Below are 20,209 nucleotides of genomic sequence, written 5' to 3'. Positions count from 1 at the left end.
GCTGCAGCACTTTACAAAATTGCTGAGCATGGAACGATTAAAACACCACAAGGTGTCATGCGAATGCTCTTTGTAGGTAGTTGGTCTGTGTATTTTTGGTATAGTCTTACTCGGCGCTTGCGTAATCTCTACCACGAAATCATAACGCATGCTACTAAGGATAACCTGATGATTGATTCGTGGCATGGGAACGATTCTTAGTTCGCGTACATTTTGTAAAATAATCATTTGAATAAAAAACAATGAATAAAACATTTGTTACCGCACTTCAAGTCACGCCACCGGCAAACCTCTCGCGGCACCTACGTTAAAAATCATTGTTTACGGGAAATTCATGTGGCCATCATGAACGTTGAAAAACGCTACTGTGACGTCATATTGATAACAAGTCGCCACTGCGCCACTGTCGCCACGAGCCGCCACTGTGTTTTGTTATTGTGTAAACTGCTTTTATATTGCTCCTGATGCCGTGTTGATGTTGTGAATAATAAATACAATTGGATTTAGATTTGTTATATACATTCGTTCGACAGCGTCAAAGGGGAAACTGCTGGTAGGAAACAGTATACAGGTGAACAGATTGAATCACAATGAAATCCTACTGATCTTGCTGAGTCTTCCTAAAATATCATCAATTTTGAATAGGTTGTGTCTTTTTCGAATGACTCATCTGTCGATAGAAGACGGTGATGTGACTTGACATACAGTGACGGGAATTAATAGATTCGACCAATCGCTCGGCAGCCTTCGACGAAGTTTGCATAGGTGCACAATACTAGGCTTTTAGTGACTGGTGACCGGGAGCTGGAAATGTCCGTTTACGACGGAGCGATCTCGTAGGTCATGCGTGGCTGCATACGATTTACGCCGGCAGTGTGAACTTCATCTTCGCTTCGCTTAGCTTAGCTTAGTTTAGCATAGCTTAGCTGACATTCAGTGTAAACCGCCCTTAATTCACAAAGAGCCATACAATGATGCAAATCAACTGTTACGTCACAATTGATTCGTGACGCCATGGTGACACGTAATCGAAGTTCGCTACGTGTGGTTCGCCAAGTGAGGTGATAACACCTGCTCAAATCAAGCCTGTTTTATAAGCGTGAGTAACAATGAACAACGGTAATTGAGCATGTGAAATCCTAACTTTCAGGGGTCGGTGCTAGAGCCTTCTGAAAACTATGGCACAATTGCAAAATATATTGGTGGTCGGCGTGACTGCACTTATTTTGCAATGATACAATCTTCGTGTCGATCTCAATGGATTAGATTTGTCCGAGGCAGTCCCCTAAATAACTTGAAGATACCTATTTGCCCCATTATTGAAAATAAAAATAAAAATATTACACCGATAAATAATTAATATTCTTCCGGCAATATCTGACATAAACTTTGGGATTTCGAAAAGGTATTTACGCATCCAGTTGGCTGTGGACGCGCCACTGCCGTGACGTCACCTGGTCTTGACTAAGAATCAAGATTCGGGCAGTTTGCAAAAAACGTTTCAGCAATAATGAATAATAAAGATGTGAATAACTAGGGGGGAAAATGAAGAATTTATCAGAGAGCCATAACCTACCATCAAACGAGTCATATGTGGCTCGCGAGCCATAGGTTCTCGACCCCTGATCTAAATTTGACATGTCTTCGTCCTTGCTTCACAGTCACATACATACAAGATAAACACCATGTAACTGTCATGAGGCACGTAGGCTAAATTTGGGCTAGTAGCACTCCACCGATGCATCTTCCCGATGATCGCAATTATTGTCACCCCACGAGTTTCCCCCGCAGGAGTCGACACTACTTTCGCTACCACTGCAATCAAGATCATCAAGCCAGATCTTCCCGCTTCCTTGGCCATGTGCGGAGTTCGCGAACACTCTGCGTACTCCGTCGAATCGAAGCATTCTACAGACGACGGCTCCATCGTCCGTACCCCAACCGTCGTCGCATATTGTACCCCACACGCCATCGTGTTTTATTTCCACGCGGCCACTTTTGTAGTCACCACCGACGAGCCGAGTGCTGCGTAACACTGAAATACAATCAATGGAAGACTTGACTTTGAAGCATATGTTATCTGAGTAGAAGAATTGGGCATTTACAACACTAACTGACATAGGCAGCATGATCAAACCTGTAGTTCTTGAATGAACTCACACGAAGATGGTGACTGGTTAGTATCAGAGTGCTTGCTCTTTTCGGTATATATTCAGGCGGCTTTATTAATTAACTATTAGCAATAGCGCCCGTTCGCGAGATAGCGTGGTGGTGAGATTCACGGCTGCAACTGCACCAGCGTGTCGTGGCGAGATAGCGTAGTGGTGTGATCCCCAGCTGCAACACCAATGGATTGCTGGTTCGAGTCCGACCAAAATTCCTACCTAAGTGTTGGAGGTTTATATAGGCTCCTCCTCGTCCCGTGATCCGCGTAAGCGTAAGCACGCGCCATCGCTTTTTAAAGCTTTTCAACGTTTCTGAGCCGCTAATCTTCACTGTCGCAGCCGATATTACGAAGGAACTGTGTCTAACCGACCGCGTCACTTTAGTTGCGGTACGTATGAGTAGGCCTACGGTACTGGGGCTTAGCGGACAATATTCAGTCAGGTATTGGGTATTGGCATTTCGGCATCGAAAACCTTACGAGGTCGGGTCACCTTTTGCAGAACTGACCATCACTTTTCAAATTCACACTGTGACCCCACCACGACTTCAATCTAAGCCGATCCAGATTAGAAGTGGGCGGAGTACAGACCTTTACCAATTTCGCCCGTGATCGACACCCCATGACATGTCTAGTGTTTTTATAAGCTTAAATAAACAAAGCGTTTCTCCAAAAAATCCCTCTCTCTCTCTCTCTCTCTCTCACACACACACACACACACATTTATCAAGTCTGACCCCAGGGTTGCGTCAGAAAGACAAAAATCATGCTTCAGTGTGTAGACACCATTGCCTGGTTTCGAACAAGCCCTCAATCATGGTTGTGAACAGCGCGGTTCGTCAGATATCGAAAAATCAAAAATACATGGAAAATTTATACATGAGCTTGATCAGTGAGTAGCATCAAGGTCAAGTCACGGTTTGATGTTCGAAATGGTGGAAAATTACACAGAATACCGTACAAGCCTACTTCTGATGTTATGGCAGAATTTCTGACAATATTTCCCACTAAAAAAATATCTGGAAATTTCAGGTGATACCCATTTTTTGAGGTTTACGTATTTTTATTTATTTTTTGCAAACCAAAATTTTTGAAAAAGGTACCAAATCAACCGGAAAAGAGTCAGCTTTTCAAAAAAACGTAGTACCCGATGTCCATGGCGTGTCAACATGGAGAAATCGGCCACGGAAACATGCCGTATCATTTATGATATAGGCCTACCCACCTCGTAAGGGTTAAACGACAAATCTTATACAAACAAAACCACGTGAGTAGGCTACGTGTAAGAAGTAAATAGAACCTACTTGGCTACTACGGAAAATTCGAAGGACTTATTTACTGATAAAACTTTAGCTTTTAAAGGGCGATAGCGACACGTCGAGCTTTATACGAGAGGGGGGGATCAGCGAAAAAGATTTGAGAATCACTGGTCTACACCATATTGATTGCTGATACGCCTCTCTCACACTGTTTCCTAACTCTTTCTACATACCTCCATACGATATAGTAGTAGCCATTCCACCTTTTTGTCCTTTTGCACCACGATTGCCGGTAGCTCCGATTTGACCTTTTACACCTTTAGTGCCCTTTAAACCAGACGCTCCTGTATATCCGATTTCGCCTTTTAATCCAGAGGGGCCAGCTTCGCCCTTGCTTCCTTTAGAACCAGGAATTCCTGGAGAGCCTTCAGCGCCCTTATCGCCAGTGTCTCCCGGTCTACCAGGTGCTCCGTTTGTTCCATTGAATCCTGTATATCCGATTTCACCTTTCAATCCAGGAGGGCCAGCTTCGCCCTTGCTTCCTTTAGAACCAGGAATTCCTGAAGAGCCTTCAGCGCCCTTATCGCCAGTGTCTCCCGGTCTACCAGGTGCTCCGTTTGTTCCATTGAATCCTGTATATCCGATTTCACCTTTCAATCCAGGAGGGCCAGCTTCGCCCTTGCTTCCTTTAGAACCAGGAATTCCTGGAGAGCCTTTAGCGCCCTTATCACCAGTATCCCCCGGTCTACCAGGTGCTCCGTTTGTTCCATTGAATCCTGTATATCCGATTTCGCCTTTCAATCCAGGAGGGCCAGCTTCGCCCTTGCTTCCATCAGAACATGTAATTCCTGAAGAGCCTTCATCGTCCAGATCACTAGTGTCCCCAGGACTACCATGCTCTCCGTTTCTTCCATTGAATCCAGGAGGTCCGATGTCGCCTTTTACACCTTTATTCTTCGGTGGCTCAGGCTTTCCAATCATACCACATTGTAGATTTACTGAAAGTTTTTTTTTCGCTTAAAACATATACTCATATTATCAAATTATACGTGGCCTACATCACGCTTTTCAGCCTACTCTAATGAGACGTGGTGAGATCGTATGGAATCACAATGTGTAATTCTAAAATAGGAATGGGAAACGGTGAATTTTGACCCTCGGCTACGTCTATGAATACTGAATAGCTAGAATAAATACTATTGCCGACGAGAAAGTGTTTTTTTTCAGATTTTTGCATGTAATGTCATTGGAATCTCGAAAAACCCGTTTACATCGTATTTTAGTTTAGTTTACCAAAAAAACCCCAGTCCCCAGTCCCTCGTCAATTCGGACCACATTTTGCGTGATTCATGGTTTTGCTAGTATTTAAGGGAAAAATGAGGACGAATTGTTAAAAAGAAGGACAAGTACTCCCAAAGACGGACATAATGATAACCCCAATTTATATCCTGATTGGCCAGTAGCACCTGTGCAATACATTGCAGCACTGTACTACACAGTCTACAGCAATACAAATAACGTACGGGTTGCTATATTGAATTACTTACTTTCGATTGCAACATTAACAATAATAATTTGACATGTCTGCAGTTTCACTGACAAAAATGCCTTTTAACCAACACTACGTAGCAAAAATCGATACCGGCAATGATCGCAAAATCCGTCCGTCAGCCAACCATTAGCTTATTATTATAGGCTAAACGAAATCAGGATATTTGGTTCGTGATTGCTCGTCCAATTCATTGATTCCCCGCCCACTCAAGAATGGCTATATTTCCGAACAACTTTAATATGAGCTTCACGCAGGATCATTAACACTGGTCAACAAAATGAAGAAGAAAAAATTGGCAGAACATCTGAGAGCCGTTCCTGGGGTTTTCGAGGTTGCTGATTACGAATATCACATTAGTTTTGACAGATTGGCTCTTGTTCAGAAGATATTTATACCCCTACAAAAGCCCATAATTACTGTATTTACTCTTGAATATTACACTTGGTAGGAAGAAAATCGTAGTTTTTTCTAATTTTATACTGCTCATAAATAGATAATTTATTATAAATAACCTCGATGTCGTTCTCAGTCATTCTATTATAGGGTTACCATACCTCCTTATTTTTCAGGTTTTTGTAAATGTCATCCGAGGACGCCTAAATGTCCTACTTTATGGCAATTCGTCCTTCTTTACAACTTTTAGAGCTAAGATAGTAGATAGATTCAGGTGAAAATGGGCATAATTGACGCTAAATAGGAAATTGGTGGTTCGACGTAAGTGACGACCTTTTTTGTAGTCAACCAACCACAATGTCGGGAAAATTTACCAGTTTTTCCGGGTTTTACTCCAGTATTCTAAGTCTGAAAATTTTGAAAAAGTGTCCTCCTTTCCCGATTCGAAAATATGGTAACCCTATTATATCAATATTAACATGACCTGATACCAAATATTTGTTTGTCAAAAAAGCAGTTTGTCAAGCCTAACAATTGAATTTTTGCACTATTGAAATACATATTCTCCTGCATGAATTGGTCATTCAACCAAGATTAAAGAGGGGTATAAAGCTATAAAATTTGTCCTTGAAAAGCTTCACACAATACTGATATGCATCTCATTTCATTTGACTTGTAAATGGATAATATCCCGCTGAGTCAACAAAGTGGGTATACCTAGTATCCCTATCAAATGAGAAGCTTAAATCTGGTATCTTTGATAGATTTCAGATTCGAATGCGGATGAAAGATTCCAATTTCATACCAGGAAGGAGTTCACTGCATAGAATTTCTCCTAAGATGTAGTAAATGAAACTTTTTGGGTGATCACAAAGCACCCAACCACAAACAGTTGGTCCGAAAATTCGTATCTGCATATAGGAAACTTGGAAGAAACACGAACATAAAAGTTCACTTCCTGTTCAGTCATCTTGATATATTTCCTGATCATCTTGTTGATTAGCAGGGGGAGACGTTCCACCAAGACATCAAAACAACAAATGAGCGATATCACAGCAGATGAGATGAACACATTATGGCAGACCGTTGCTAGAATCTTTCGAGAAACTCCACTAAATTGCTTACAGGCGAAAATCGTACAAAAAACAAGTGTGCTCTGAAATAAAATATTAATAATAAATTCCAACTGATTATTTCAAATTTACAAACGATGGTTGATAGGGCTGGGCAAAATCGAGTACCTTAGTGATTCGATTTTGAATCATGTATTTGCTTCGAGTAGAGTCGAGTATTCGAGTATCGCTCATTATGACGTCACAGCTAAATGGAATATGTCAAAGTTCAAACATGTACCTTTATGTGCCACCACAAAAAATATAATGCCTGTTATCCATCACATTAAAGATACTTTGGTATTTCTCCGATCCTACAAGTTTCATTGCACTTTGTGACAATGTTGTGGGAGGATCATGACTTCGGAAATGTTTTTTTTCCAGTAACGGTCGTAGCTTTGTACTATATTTTTCGTATGTTGAGATACGGCCAATCAAGATTTTGAGGCTTACACAGTGGAAAATAGAATCTTAACCATAATTCTCGTTGGTATAACAACTTTCAGTAGCGAGGAGCGTATCATTTCAGTACTCGAAAAAATCGTCTTTTGCTACTCGACTCGAATCATTAAAATAATTACTTGATTCAGATTCGAGTAATCGAATCATTATGACCAGCCTTAGCGTTTGACGTAAAACGGATTGAACTAATGCCACGTTATTTGAGTATCTAGGTAAATACTTATATACATGAGTAGAGGTTATTTATGTAGGCTACATGATATCCGTGAAAGTCTATAACTATGATATATCTAATACCCCTAAATATAGTGCTGCTACTGTGTTTTGATTTAAAAGATTTTTCTGGGTGTAAAAATAACAAGTAGATTGAATTTCTAAACTTGATAGTACGACTGAGCAGATTTTCTATCTAGCCATTACAGTGAAATTTGGAGATTATGGTCGATATAGCCCCATGGGTTATCTTCATAACAAGGGCAAATTTGAAAACACTAAGGTCATACTCGGAATCAGTGCCCTTCAGAACCCCCAAAACCATTCTTACTTTTCTGCCTAAAAATATGTGTTGACCAGTGTAATGTTTTCGTATTAATAATTTATGGAATGAGACATTACAACGCAGCATTTTTGAAATTTTCCAGATTTTTGACAATCCTAATGTTCTAACATATACAAACGTGAATATTGTTAACAAAATCACAACTGATTTCATGGCTGTTACCAACGGCTGATATAGTGCTCACCTTTTTCAAACTGGTTCCTCAGTAAACTCAATTCGGCCCGCACCTGTAAAATGTATGGATATATTCTGTCACACAAGATAGACGCCTATATAGACAATCTCGATCCTCCAGCCGCGCGCGTATAAGAGACAGAAGCGGTTAATAAGTAAAAATATACTTATAATTTTTTGGAATACTCAAGTAGGTTTTGACTATTTGCACTACTTACTCTCATGGTGTTGTCCAAGACACTTTCACTTTTATCCTTCTTGACAGTTTGTTTTTTTCGGAAAAACTACTTACTTTTAATAAATTGGTTTTTGAACTGTAAAGAGTAGTTTAGTGATAGGTCTGCAGTCTTAGTAAAATAGTCATACCAACCGCGTGAAATAGCCCCAGAATCACGGTACCTGCATAGATTTTCGAAGATTTTACCAATTTTTGGTGTGACTAGTCCCTTTTGCAATAGTAGCGGATTTACATCTAGCAATTGCATAATCATAACCACCTCGAATTAACCTCAACAAGTATATGGGTTCCCTGAATGAAATGAAATTTTGTAACTATTTAATTGAGTATTTTTCAAACCTATCATTATCTACTTCTACTCATAGTAGTCATGCGTTGGAAGTCGCTACTTCTACTTGTAATTAGTGAACAAACATATTCAGCTAAGGTTACATTTAAAACAAAAATCCATTTAAAAGGGACATGTTTAAAACATGACCCTTGTTGAAAACAAGTTTTTATTGTTTGTTTGTTTTCTTGCAGCCATGACTTCAATGATCTTTAATTGTGACGCCATATAGTGGATTGACATTGACAATTGAAAATATAGGGTAAATATGACTACTTTGACGAAATAGGTTTCCGACCCTTCTCCCAAACGGACCAAAAATATCTTTAGCCAGGACTTCATCGTCATGCAGCATTTTGACGGTCGTCATTTTTCATCATCAGTACGTCCATTCCGTACCAATGATCTATAATTCTATAGCTACGTGCGATAGCTGTTGAACCGACGACGATTTCGAGGGTTCCAACGACCCCATATCGTATACATCGCCTACATAGGGTGAAAATCGTCCGCAGGATCTTACTACTTGTTTTTGGAAAGTAATTACACAGTTCTAGCATAATTATATAACTTCTGAAAAACTAGAACAATTTTGTTTTTTCTAGGCATTGTTTTAAATGCAACCCTATATACGTCGTCTTTTGGGCATCTATACCCAAGGGAAAAACACAGACTATTTTGAGCATTATCTGCTCAAAGTAGTCTGCGACAAGCATTGCAAATTATTCTATACCTGTACGAAGAGAATCATGCTCAGTACGCTGCACAGCATGCTGGCTAACAGCAACACAAATAGGACGATCAAGCGTTTTTGAGTCGAATGCGTTGGCTTGAAAAGGCGTTCTTCCTCGATAACAGTTGCATTTGACGATGGTGGCTCATGCGATACTGTAATTGCATAAAACAATGCTTTACAACCTTTGGGATGGTACGCACTTTTACGGATGGGAAAAATGCGGTTCTGATTATAATCGAGCATATTTCTCACTTTTGTTGACGTAATGTAATTAAAATATTCTGAATAGGAAATTTAAGTACAGTGGCTTCCTAGGTTATGTTGTTGTGAAGTATTTGAGAAAACAGTTTTGACTTGCGAACCAGGGCTGTGGAGTCGGTAAACCTTACTGTTCAACGCAATGTATATATCTTATACAGTTGTATCAGGGGTAGAGATAACTCTGCAACTGTACGAGAATACAGCCGAATGATATCAATCTAGCCCAGTGGCCTCCAACTGGCGCAATAATCCCCGTAGTGCGGAATTTTGTAACTTGAAGGGGATAACCGCACTGTCGGATAGTAAATCTCTTCCCTGGGGACTAGTACGTCATGGACCCAGCACATTTTTTTAATTTTTTGCAATCCGTAAACCACTGAGCTAATTATTTCCACATTTTAGTTCCAAGTTTGTGTAAATATTACAGTACCTTCATGCGCCTTTCTGACATGGAACACAAACACAAAATCCAATCACTTGTCAGAGGAATTATTACTCGCATTTGCCTTTTGGAATGGGCTGTGAAAGCAAGATTTTCACCGTAAAGTGCAGTTTCCCTGTTATGCAGGCTATGGAGGAAATCGATTTTCATAACCAAAGTGAGAGCCAATATTTCGAGTACCGAAATGACATGCTCCTTATTATATTATGAACGAAATTTGGCGGACATAAGCGAATGTCATAGCCATGTTCAAATGGTTGCGAGTTACTATAAGATAAGTTTGGAGCACTTTTTGCTATCATGCGACTATCCATTTCCGGTTGCTCACTCATGAAATATACACATTTCATACGTGCGGTTTCCTCGCATTTCGGTGGGTTTTCATCCGTTGAACAACGGGCTTGCACTTGACAGGTTATATAAAGGTCTTCGTCAGCGGTGTCTTGAAACGAAATTCGTGAAAGATTTAAAGTGTCTCAAATTGAGAACTCGAGGTTTACCATACAACTCACCCAATGGACTGGAGACATTGTTAGCGTAAATATTTTCGGCCATCGTAGATTTGCACTGTAAAAAATAAAGGTGTCCATAGACATGTTTACACCTGGTACCTCTTAATACATGTCCGTCATGTAAAACCATACGACAGGTTTAGTTCCACCTGTTGCCTAACATGTTTCTGCCCGTCATGTAATCTCGAAAACACGTCTGACCTGAGACTTCAATTGACCTTTCACCTTGGACCGACTGGCACAAAATCTGTAGCCAGGATATGAATTAAAACAAGCAATTCAGTGTTGGATCAAATGATGGTATATTGAGAACAAATGCATCAAAACAAGAAAAATTCTGAAATGGCGAGAGTTTCGGATAATACGTAATGAAATAAGAATTACTATAACGGCTAAAAATATTGACATGTCATGGCGCAATTAATTTACTACTAACAGCCACAGTGTAAGTCGAAGAGTACCGAACGTCGAGAAGTTTTGGAACTTATGCAATGAAAGAAGAGTTATATACAACAATGGCTAAAAATATTGGGCCGTCATCAATGAATTAATTTACTACAAAAAGCCACAGTGTGAGCCGCAGAGTGCCTAACATTAAGAAGTTTTGGAACTTATGCAATGAATGAAGAATTATTACAACAACGGCTAAAAATATTGGCCCGTCATCAATGAATTAATTTACTACAAAAAGCCACAGTGTAAGCCGCAGAGTGCCTAACGTTAAGAAGTTTTGGAACTTATGCAATGAAAGAAGAGTTATATACAACAATGGCTAAAAATATTGGCCCGTCATCAATGAATTAATTTACTACAAAAAGCCACAGTGTGAGCCGCAGAGTGCCTAACATTAAGAAGTTTTGGAACTTATGCAATGAATGAAAAATTCTTACAACAACGGCTAAAAATATTGGCCCCTCATAAATTAATTAATTTACTACAAAAAGCAACATTGTAAGCCGCAGAGAGCCTAACGTTAAGAAGTTTTGGAATTTATACAATGAAAGAAGAATTGTTACAACAACAGCTACAAATATTGACCCGTCATCAATGAATTAATTTATTACAAAAAGCCACAGTGTAAGCCGCCTAGTACCTAATGTTTTGAAGTTTTGGACATATGTAATGAAACCAGAATTATAATAACGGCTAAAATCATTGACCCGTCCTCAATAAATTAATCAAATTAAATTACAATGAACAGCCACAGTCAGCCACACCTATAGTTAGAAAGTTTCGAAACGTATGTAATGAAACAAGAATTAATATACCGGCTTGAAACATTGACCAGTCCTCGATTAATTAAGTTATTACAAATTGTCACAGTTAAAGGCGCCGAGTACCTAATGCAATGACACAAGAATTATAATATTGACCTGTCCTTGGTGAATTATTCAAATTAATTTACTACGAACAGCCAAAGTCTACCTAACGTTACAAAGTTTCGAGACAGCCGCAGTGTACTTAACGTTCGGAAGTTTCGAAGGAGAGTTCGTGACGACGGACCATGAATTAGAGGCTGATGGAGCGAACTTGATGTTGAACAGCCAGTATATTGCCAGTATTATGGCCATAGCATGATGGAAGCTTCTGACCCCTTTGATAACTTTGCCATAGAAGAGAACTTTCCATTCATTCAGGATCGTATTGTACTTGATCGTCGGATATAATTCTTTGGCTCCTGATAAATAAAAATGATATTAGCTTAGTACTATCGATGTGGTCTGAGATTAAGAATTGAGTTGAGTATGAGGCCTAATAATAGGGTTACCATGCGTCCTCTTTCAATAGGATTTGTCCTCTTTCTTGACTTTTTTAAAAGTGTCCTCGGAGGACGCCCTTTTGTCCTCTTTTTTGAGATTTTGTCCTCTTTTTTGAAAATTTAGGTCACATTTAGAGCGAAATGCGAGTGATATGCCGTAAATTAGCACAGAAGTGACTCTATTGCGGGTATTTCGGAGTGAAAAACGGTGATTGGAGCTCTGAGCGAAAAGTTGATCTTTTTTAAAAAATTTCCAGTCAACCGGTCACAAAGTGGGCAAAATTCACCGATTTTTGAGAATTCTTCTCCGGTTTTGCAAGTCTCAAATTTCTGAAAAAGTGTCCTCTTTTTAGATTTCCAAAATATGGTAAGCCTACCTAATAAGTCATTACTGCGCGAGTCGGGGTCATGCAAAGAGGTAAGAAAACGATCGTATGTGATGGTGCTTTCAAGGATATCGAGCGAGCATAATGGTACCCAGAGTGGAATGATTTTAGCATCAGTCGTAACACTGCAACTTTCTAAGTGAAATAGGAGGGGCCAATATTGGTTTCACATCATCTTCTTTGATTGGACGCCATATACTAGTGACAATTTCACCATAGTGTCCTACAGTAGCATGGACACGGGAAAATCTCGTTACTCACTGATATTGGATTACATCATTCTTTCGATTTACAGTGACCTTTCGAGATACCAATTTTTATCAAATACAGTGTTAATACAGCAATACAGTGTTAATAGTGCCATAAATTGCCTTTTTTGTATGATGTGAATGATGTAGTCTGATGGCAGTGAGCCATGCGATTTGCTTGTGTCCACAACACAGTGACATAATGCTTACACACACATACACCAAACAACTTACTTTGTCAACAAACAGGAAGCTGCCATAGTTGTCATTGAAGAATTGAAGATCGTTGGGATCCCGACCATCCACCCCAGTTTTTGAAGACCTGAACGAGAAGTGTCAGAAATCAACTCAATGTATGTTTTGACGCGACTGCGACGTCGTAAAGTAAATCAGCGACTTTGAAACCTTGCGCGGGCCCCTCTAATGTTGATAGAGATTTTCAGTCATCCGACAGGAGGTAACACGGTTGGGCAAGGGTGAAAACATGACATATATTACTACGCAGCAAATTCGATGACAATAATGTTACGACAACCAAGTGTGCAGTCATGTCCTGCAAGGAGTTGCAGGTCGCCTTTGTATACCTCTGGGCTCATTTGACAAGGATTATTCCAAGCTTGGACATATGAATATCAAGGTTGCAGCGAGGCTGCGTACATCGCGTTGTGCAAAGGTTTCACCGCTGACAATATTTCTGCGAGTACTAATAAATATTATAATCAATTTCTAGAATCGCCTTGCAGCCCGAGGGTTGGTCGCCCTTATATCTAAGGAAGAAATGTCTACGTCTGGAAGTATGTGCGATTAAAAAATTCAAGAAAACTAAATCTGCCCAAAAAGAACAATGTATGTTAATTTAAAAAGTATCTTTAGGTCACCGACGAGTTTTATACATTTTGAAAACTGACTTCACTTTTTGCTAACCCATGGTAATAATTAGGGCCTTCCAAAGCCATATTTTGTTCTATGCATCAGCAAGTCGTGAAATCAATTTCAACACAAAACCGTATCCCTTTGAGCTATATTAAAGCTATGAAGTCACATTTTCCTGATTAGGTCATAAAGCTCAAAATTTACATTAAGAAGCGATTGGACAAAAACGAGGTTTAACAAATAATGGAGCTGCAAATACAAGACATTTCACCAGCGCTTTATGCACCCCTGCAGAAGTGGCAACCCACATCAGCGTTTGTGGAGCTCTCACTTTCCTTACCAAAGTCATTTTACGTCCGAATCGTAACTTCAAAGACTTTAACATTTCACACTACTACTGTACTGCAACAGTGATTTAGAATAAAAAATGGACGTGTATAACTGTTGTTGCATAGGTTTTACTCTTTAGTTCCGTCAGTGCCGATATTTGCATGTAAAAATACACCATTTTCACATAAATTCATATTTTCCAAAAAATAAAGTCATATTATTGATTTTCTAAGGTCATATAAAAATGGCCCTAGTTATAATATATATGTCATTTGTTGTGTCATGAAAAATGATTGCGCATGCCACAAATGCCGAGGGATTGTGCCGTCAGTGACTTGATCATTACACTGCTTTATACCTACGGTACCCAATGCGCATCGATCAAGATCGGGTAAATCTCCAGCAGACTGTGTTGACATCCCATTCAGAATGGCCTCGCGACGCGATTCGAATGTTCTTTTCATCCTATCCAGAATCGTTTTCTTGTGAGGTATTCTCCACTTGCCTCTTATTGCGTTTTGATGTATCTCGATGCTGCGCTCGTCGTCTGTGGAGAGTATACATGTTGACTCTGTAGGACAAAATAGATCCTAATCAAAACATGACCGGTTATCGGTGCAAGGTGCTACTTCTTGCCAATGTTCCTTCTAAGCTGCTCGCATGCGCACAGACACGAGAAAAATTAGACGTAACATTGTCTGTTGGCGTTATCAGTATCATATCAAAATATTCATATTGAAGATATCTAGATCAAGAAAGCAAGATACTAAAATGCTCACATTGGATGTTGTGACTCGAGAATTCTTGCAGCGTTGACTAGATTTTTCCACAAGCTGCTGAGATTTCCGTTTGCCGCAGCGTCCATGCTTCTGCTATTCCAAGTTTAAGTCGAGAACTTCTTTTTCATGGTGTCTTCTCCATTCCCTCAACTTGTTGCAGAGCTTGTCTTTCCATGATACCTGCAATGTGGCATAGTTGAAAGGTTTGGATTAAGTTTGGACAAACTTCTGAGATGTCTGTCACCAACATTGAAAAATTGGAATGTAATGCCGCCCCTGCTGTATGATATTACACATTGATAATAATCGTCAATAATTGGTGCATGCATTGCATACGTTGTAGGACTAGCCTATTGCATGAACGTGGTAAGGGGATGTCATTATCAGTGACTTGATCCCAACACTGCTTTATACCTGCCCAATGCGCATCGATCAACATCGGCTAAATCTCGAACAGACTTTGTGTTGATATCCCATTCAAAATAGCCTCATGACACGATTCAAATGTTCTTTTCATCCTAACCTGAATCTTTTCTTGTCACGCAGTCTTTTCGTCCACTTGACACTTATTGCTTTTTGCTGTACCTCGATGCTGCGCTCGTCTTCTGGAGAATATACCGATGTAGGTTGACTCTGTAATAAATATCTTCATTAAAGCCCAGCAAATTATCAGCTTGCCGGTAATAGCGAGTCAATTTATTGAAGAAAGAGCAAAAGTTTTTTTAGGCCTAACTATTTCGTAAGAACAGACAGTTCCGACCAGAAATGAAGATAAGCAGTAGCCTAAAATTCTAAGGTAATGGGGGAAAACAGGCAATTTACATATATACGAGATCACAATTTCATCAAAATTAAGATTTTTAGGGTTAAAAATGTCAAAATTGACAGAATGTCAGATTTTATCGGTCAAAATCTTCGGTTTTTAGATAAAAATAAAATCACCCTAGGAGAACATCACATATTCGTTGAAGAAGTTCATATCAACATATTCCAACATATTCTATTCGGGAAACAAAAAAGTACTAACCTATGGTAGATTAGTAATCTATATAGACCAGGAATGGCCAACCTTTTCGGCTGAAGAGCCACATGCAATTGACGAACGAGTTCGCGGTCCACTAGCCACGCCAAGCAGATAAAATTTTCGAAATTTATAAATAAACAAGGTCAATAATATTATTACTCGAGTATTGCGGGTCTATTGTATACCGCCCGCTAGACTCAGTTTGCAAGGACACGACTATTTGGCGTCTGGCCACATCGATATCGCCATTTCACCATTGACGATCTTTATGCGAGCGCAAACGCGAAAAGACTTTCTCCCGTAATTGCGAATACAGTTAGACTCAATCGGATAAAATAGGCGTTTTTTTCGTTTTCAGATTGAGTCTAACTATATTAGCGATTACGAGACAAAGTGTCGTTCAACATATGCGACCTTGCGTTTGCACTGGCAGTCGACTATGAAACCTAGGCACGAAATGATTGACGCATGTTGCGGTCGCAGCTTTCAATATCGATATGTCCATGCGCCGAATAGCCCAGTCCTCGCAAACTTAGCCCAGCGATATACAGCAGGCCCGCAATATAATCAAGTGACAATATTATTGACCTATGAACTTCAAAATCGTGCGAAAATTAAACACGCGAAGCGTGAAAAAAAATTTCACTGCTATTTTACTTTATTGTAATGTACGACGACTTACTGAAAAGGTGACTGGACCCTGGATCTGCCAATGCGTTGGAACACTTGGAACTGATATTTTAGTCATCAAGATCCCAAGTGTCGCAGCAAGAATTGTAATTTTTTGTTGGCATTGCAAGTTCACAATCTGAGCAATTCATTTTCGATAATATAATAGGAAATTAGCTCACGGGTCACGCAAAACCCTCTCGCTGGCCATATTTGGCCCACGGGTTGGTCACCCCTGATATAGACAGGCCAATGCGATCATTTCAGAGCCGGAGCAGCAGCTAGAGCAGGAGTAGTTTAAATTTGCGGCTGCTCTAAAGCCCTGCATAACACGGCGTGATTTTGGCAAAAAATCTATATTCGTTTCTATTACAGATATCGAACAAGACAAGATAATTTTAGTACAGTATGATTACCATGCTCATCGCTTTATGACGATAATTCTGTTGACATGCATAGAATATAATTACTCACTTCCATCGTCAAACCAGTCATATTGTCCCATATCTTTGGCAGACAATTCATAGAAATCGCCGTTCAATTCAAACGACTTGTCGTAATATTCCGTAGTGAATTTTCTGTCCTAGATGGTACTACGAACTGCACATCTCACAACATCATAAATCTCAGATAGGTGATCAACTGTGATCACCTTTCTAATATTACCACGGATGATCAGCATTTTCATATTTAATAGCACAAGAGTAATAAATCGCTAACCAGCCTGATGAATCTGAAAAATAGAACGTCATGTTCAAAATTACGCAATTTTAATTACCGGAACTTTTCTCTATCGGCATATAGTTCACTATGAAACTTCGAAACATATTCTATGATGCAGTCTAATGTAGCGATCTCACCATCAATGTTCCCTCTAAGCTGCGCACATGCACAAATGCGCAGTGCTAACACGGTCTCTGCGCATAAAAAAATCCATCATGATGACCTTTTTTTTAGTCTTTACGCACTGTTGTCCAAGGGTCTGCGCAGTGAGTTCGTGAGTGTGCGCAGACTCGTCAAAAATTAGAGGGAACATTGCTCACCATACTGTAATTTACCAATACAGTATACCGGTAAATTATGGAGTCTCTGGTAAAATATTTCACCAGGTTGTAAAACACAAAGGAAACCGGTTTCTGTCATAGCCTCACAGGAATAACAGTGTAAATATCGCCCAAAGCCTGACTTGAGGATACCACAAATGTGACAGTGCCCGTCAAAATCTTCATAGAAAAATATTTTACCATCTTGATCCTGATTGACAACATGAATTCTTTTTTGCCGTATTTGTCACATAATTTTACAGAGCAAACTTGTCCCTCCATATCTTGCATTCGACAAAATGCAACATATTGGCATGGTATACACATCCTCCTAATATATCAACTGGCTCAACTTTCTTAGGTTCATTATTTACATAGTTAAGCTAAGACATTCCCCAACATGATATACTGTAATCGACTGGTTACCGTATGCACTCTGAAGCTATATATGGTAAGTGCTAAACGATATGCTGCCTCCACACGCCACACGTTACCGTACTGCAGTTAAATGCAGCACACCAACTATGCACACCCCGTAGGCGCGCATATGAATCGGAAACACTTTCCCCGATGAAAACTGATGTGAAATGCATCCTCTACTAACTGGACAAATACGATCAATAACCGTCAGCCGGTAATAAACTCTACACTCAGTTTCGCCAACTTTGCTGGCCGCGTAGTGATCGCCGATGGAAGTGGCTTCCCGGCACTGAAAGTTTTTCATACCAATCGTAACGCATACGGCAATCTCGTGAGCAGTGAAGTAGAACTTCCGTTTTTTAAACCAATCACGTCGGATCGTGAAATAGTGTGAGTGGTGAACTGAAATTTTACCGTCGTTCTGCAACCAATCACGACGGAGACTGAAATCGAGGACCGTGAACTAAAATTTCCTGTTTTCCAACCACGGATTCGGAAATCGTGTGAGCTGTGAACTGAAATTATACCTCAGTTTTTCAACCAATCAAGACCAATACTCAAATGTCTTTTTTTTTATAGATAACTAACCTACGCATAGATTCGCACCACCCATCATCACCCTTGCTCGTCGTGAGGAATTGACTACTGAAGTGCTCAGCAATCTGAACGCAGCATGATCGGTTATCAATAGCTGAAGACCCGAACCCTCAAATTAAATAAAGTTGATCTTATTTGAAAGCTACCGTCACGCTGATTCTGAAAATAATACATTAAAATTTCATTAGGACAATGGAACTAACCCGAAATAGCCTAAAAATCTGAAAATCGGCATCGTGCAGCGATGCAGCACAATCACCATAACAACGGCCTTTGCGTTGTTGCGATCGTTCAGAACAATGCCTATTTGCAGACTTTTGGGGTGCATTTCGAGGGGGTTCCATTGCCCCGATAAGATTTTAATGTATATTTCGGAATCAATGCGACAGTAGCCTATAAATAAGCTCAACTTTTTTTAATTTGAGTGCTCGGATCGTCAGCGATAGGATTAGCAATTATGTTGCGTTCCAATTGGTGCAATAAAATCCGAATCTGGTCCCACTGTATCAACATTGTGCAGAATCCCTGTCCCTGACACTATTTCCGTGTCCGTCTGAAAATATACATTAAAATTTCAATAGGGCAATGGAATTACCCCGAAGTAGCCTTCAAAATCTGAAAATCAGCATTGTTCCAAACAATCGCAGCGACGCAGCCCTATAACGCGTGGTTCGGAACAATGCTGAATTTCATACTTTTGGGTGTATTTCGAAGGCGTTCCATTGCCCTGATTAGATTTTAATGCATATTTTCGGAATCAGTGCGACAGTAGCTTTCAAATCAGAGCAACGTTATTCCAATCTGAAACGCAACATGTTTTTTACATAACATGTTACGTTTCAGTTTTGAACTTGATTAATTGGAAAACACGTCGCGTTTTCGGTTTTAAACTTGTTTATTTAAAAAACACGTCGGCGTTTTCCGTCGTTTAACGTGTTTTTGGAAAAAACATGCAAAAAACACGTTAAATACACGGTTTATTTTTTACAGTGTGGATCTTCAACTTAATCGCACTTCTTCGTGAGGCAGAAATTATAATTGGAATCTATCTACAACAGGGGTTCTTAAAGTATGGGTCGCGAAGGGTATAATTTTGGGTCGCGACGACACCAGAGCGATCCAATATGTATGTAATATTTGTTAAAATTCTTGCAAGGAACAATTTCTTCGCGCTTCGCGTGCTTTCCGGCGGTTAGTTGGTATGTTTCCGAGGTCTTGGATAGTATAGCCAATAAGCGATACATGCAAAAGTCGTAACTGCAATATGTAGGGTTGCATTTAAAACAAATAGTTGTTTAAAACACTTTGTCTAAAACATGTTTTAAACGGTGTCTTAAACAAAAGCCCTTAAAAAATTGTTTTTTTTTAAGTTGTCAAATTATGCCATAATTGTGTAACCACTTTCCAAAAAAGATGTTGTATGAGACGATTACCATCCGATTTAGCCGACGTATACGATATGGAATGGTTGGAAACCTCAAAATAGTCGGTTCAACAGCTGTAGTACGTATAGATATTTTGTCAATATATGTATATACCTATATATATATATACCTATATATACCCTATATTTTCAATTGTCAATATCAATCCACTGTCACGCCACAATTGAATATTCGTGACGTCATGGCTTTAAAAAAATGTTTTAAACAATGGCCTTGTTTTAAACATGTTTGTTTCAAATTGATTTTTGTTTTAAATGCAACCCTTGCAATATGGCTTGATTGCAGAAACACGTCGACATTTGTATTACACAAATTGCTTTGAATTCATGAAAAGATTTGTCCGACATTGAATTCTCTAAAAAACACCGTCGATGACGGTTGGGATGATTTAGTGTATGGGTAGGCAACGATCGGGTGTTGGGCTATGAGACACAGCTATTTCGA

The 20,209-nt window shown here is 39.6% G+C and overlaps 1 protein-coding gene across 2 annotated transcripts; it reads right to left on the bottom strand.

The window, feature by feature from the left end:
• Positions 1-1,340: 1,340 nt before the first annotated feature.
• Positions 1,341-19,291, bottom strand: LOC145443385 (uncharacterized). 2 transcript variants are annotated; one of them, XM_080321362.1, is made up of 11 exons: positions 16,735-19,291; positions 15,091-15,200; positions 14,568-14,747; positions 14,147-14,335; positions 12,820-12,907; positions 10,193-11,870; positions 10,033-10,122; positions 8,975-9,129; positions 7,686-7,728; positions 3,657-4,421; positions 1,341-2,035 (listed from the first exon to the last, which is right to left on the bottom strand). In XM_080321362.1, the coding sequence occupies exons 6-11, from the start codon at positions 10,320-10,322 to the stop codon at positions 1,722-1,724; spliced, it is 1,497 nt and encodes a 498-aa protein (XP_080177488.1). In that variant the 5' UTR covers positions 10,323-11,870; positions 12,820-12,907; positions 14,147-14,335; positions 14,568-14,747; positions 15,091-15,200; positions 16,735-19,291; the 3' UTR covers positions 1,341-1,721. The 2 variants fall into 2 exon arrangements, with proteins under 2 accessions (XP_080177488.1, XP_080177487.1); XM_080321361.1 differs by having other exon boundaries at positions 14,147-14,359; positions 16,735-19,289.
• Between the last annotated feature and the right edge of the window lie 918 nt (positions 19,292-20,209).

The sequence above is a fragment of the Botryllus schlosseri genome, chromosome 7, assembly GCF_051294905.1.
Source record: "Botryllus schlosseri isolate E-star chromosome 7, Bs_hap1, whole genome shotgun sequence".
Lineage (NCBI taxonomy): Eukaryota > Metazoa > Chordata > Ascidiacea > Stolidobranchia > Styelidae > Botryllus > Botryllus schlosseri.
The sequence above is the reverse complement of the archived record's forward strand: the minus strand, read 5'-3'. Positions and strand labels throughout refer to the sequence as shown.

Excerpts from the sequence above, each read along its gene's own strand:
- LOC145443385 (XM_080321362.1), bottom strand. The coding sequence starts at position 10,322 with ATGGTTTTACATGACGGACATGTATTAAGAGGTACCAGGTGTAAACAT. Across the intron at positions 10,123-10,192 it reads CAATGTCTCCAGTCCATTGG|ACACCGCTGACGAAGACCTT; the intron begins GTGAGTTGTATG and ends TTTCGTTTCAAG. Across the intron at positions 7,729-8,974 it reads GCATGATTCTCTTCGTACAG|GTGCGGGCCGAATTGAGTTT; the intron begins GTATAGAATAAT and ends TACATTTTACAG.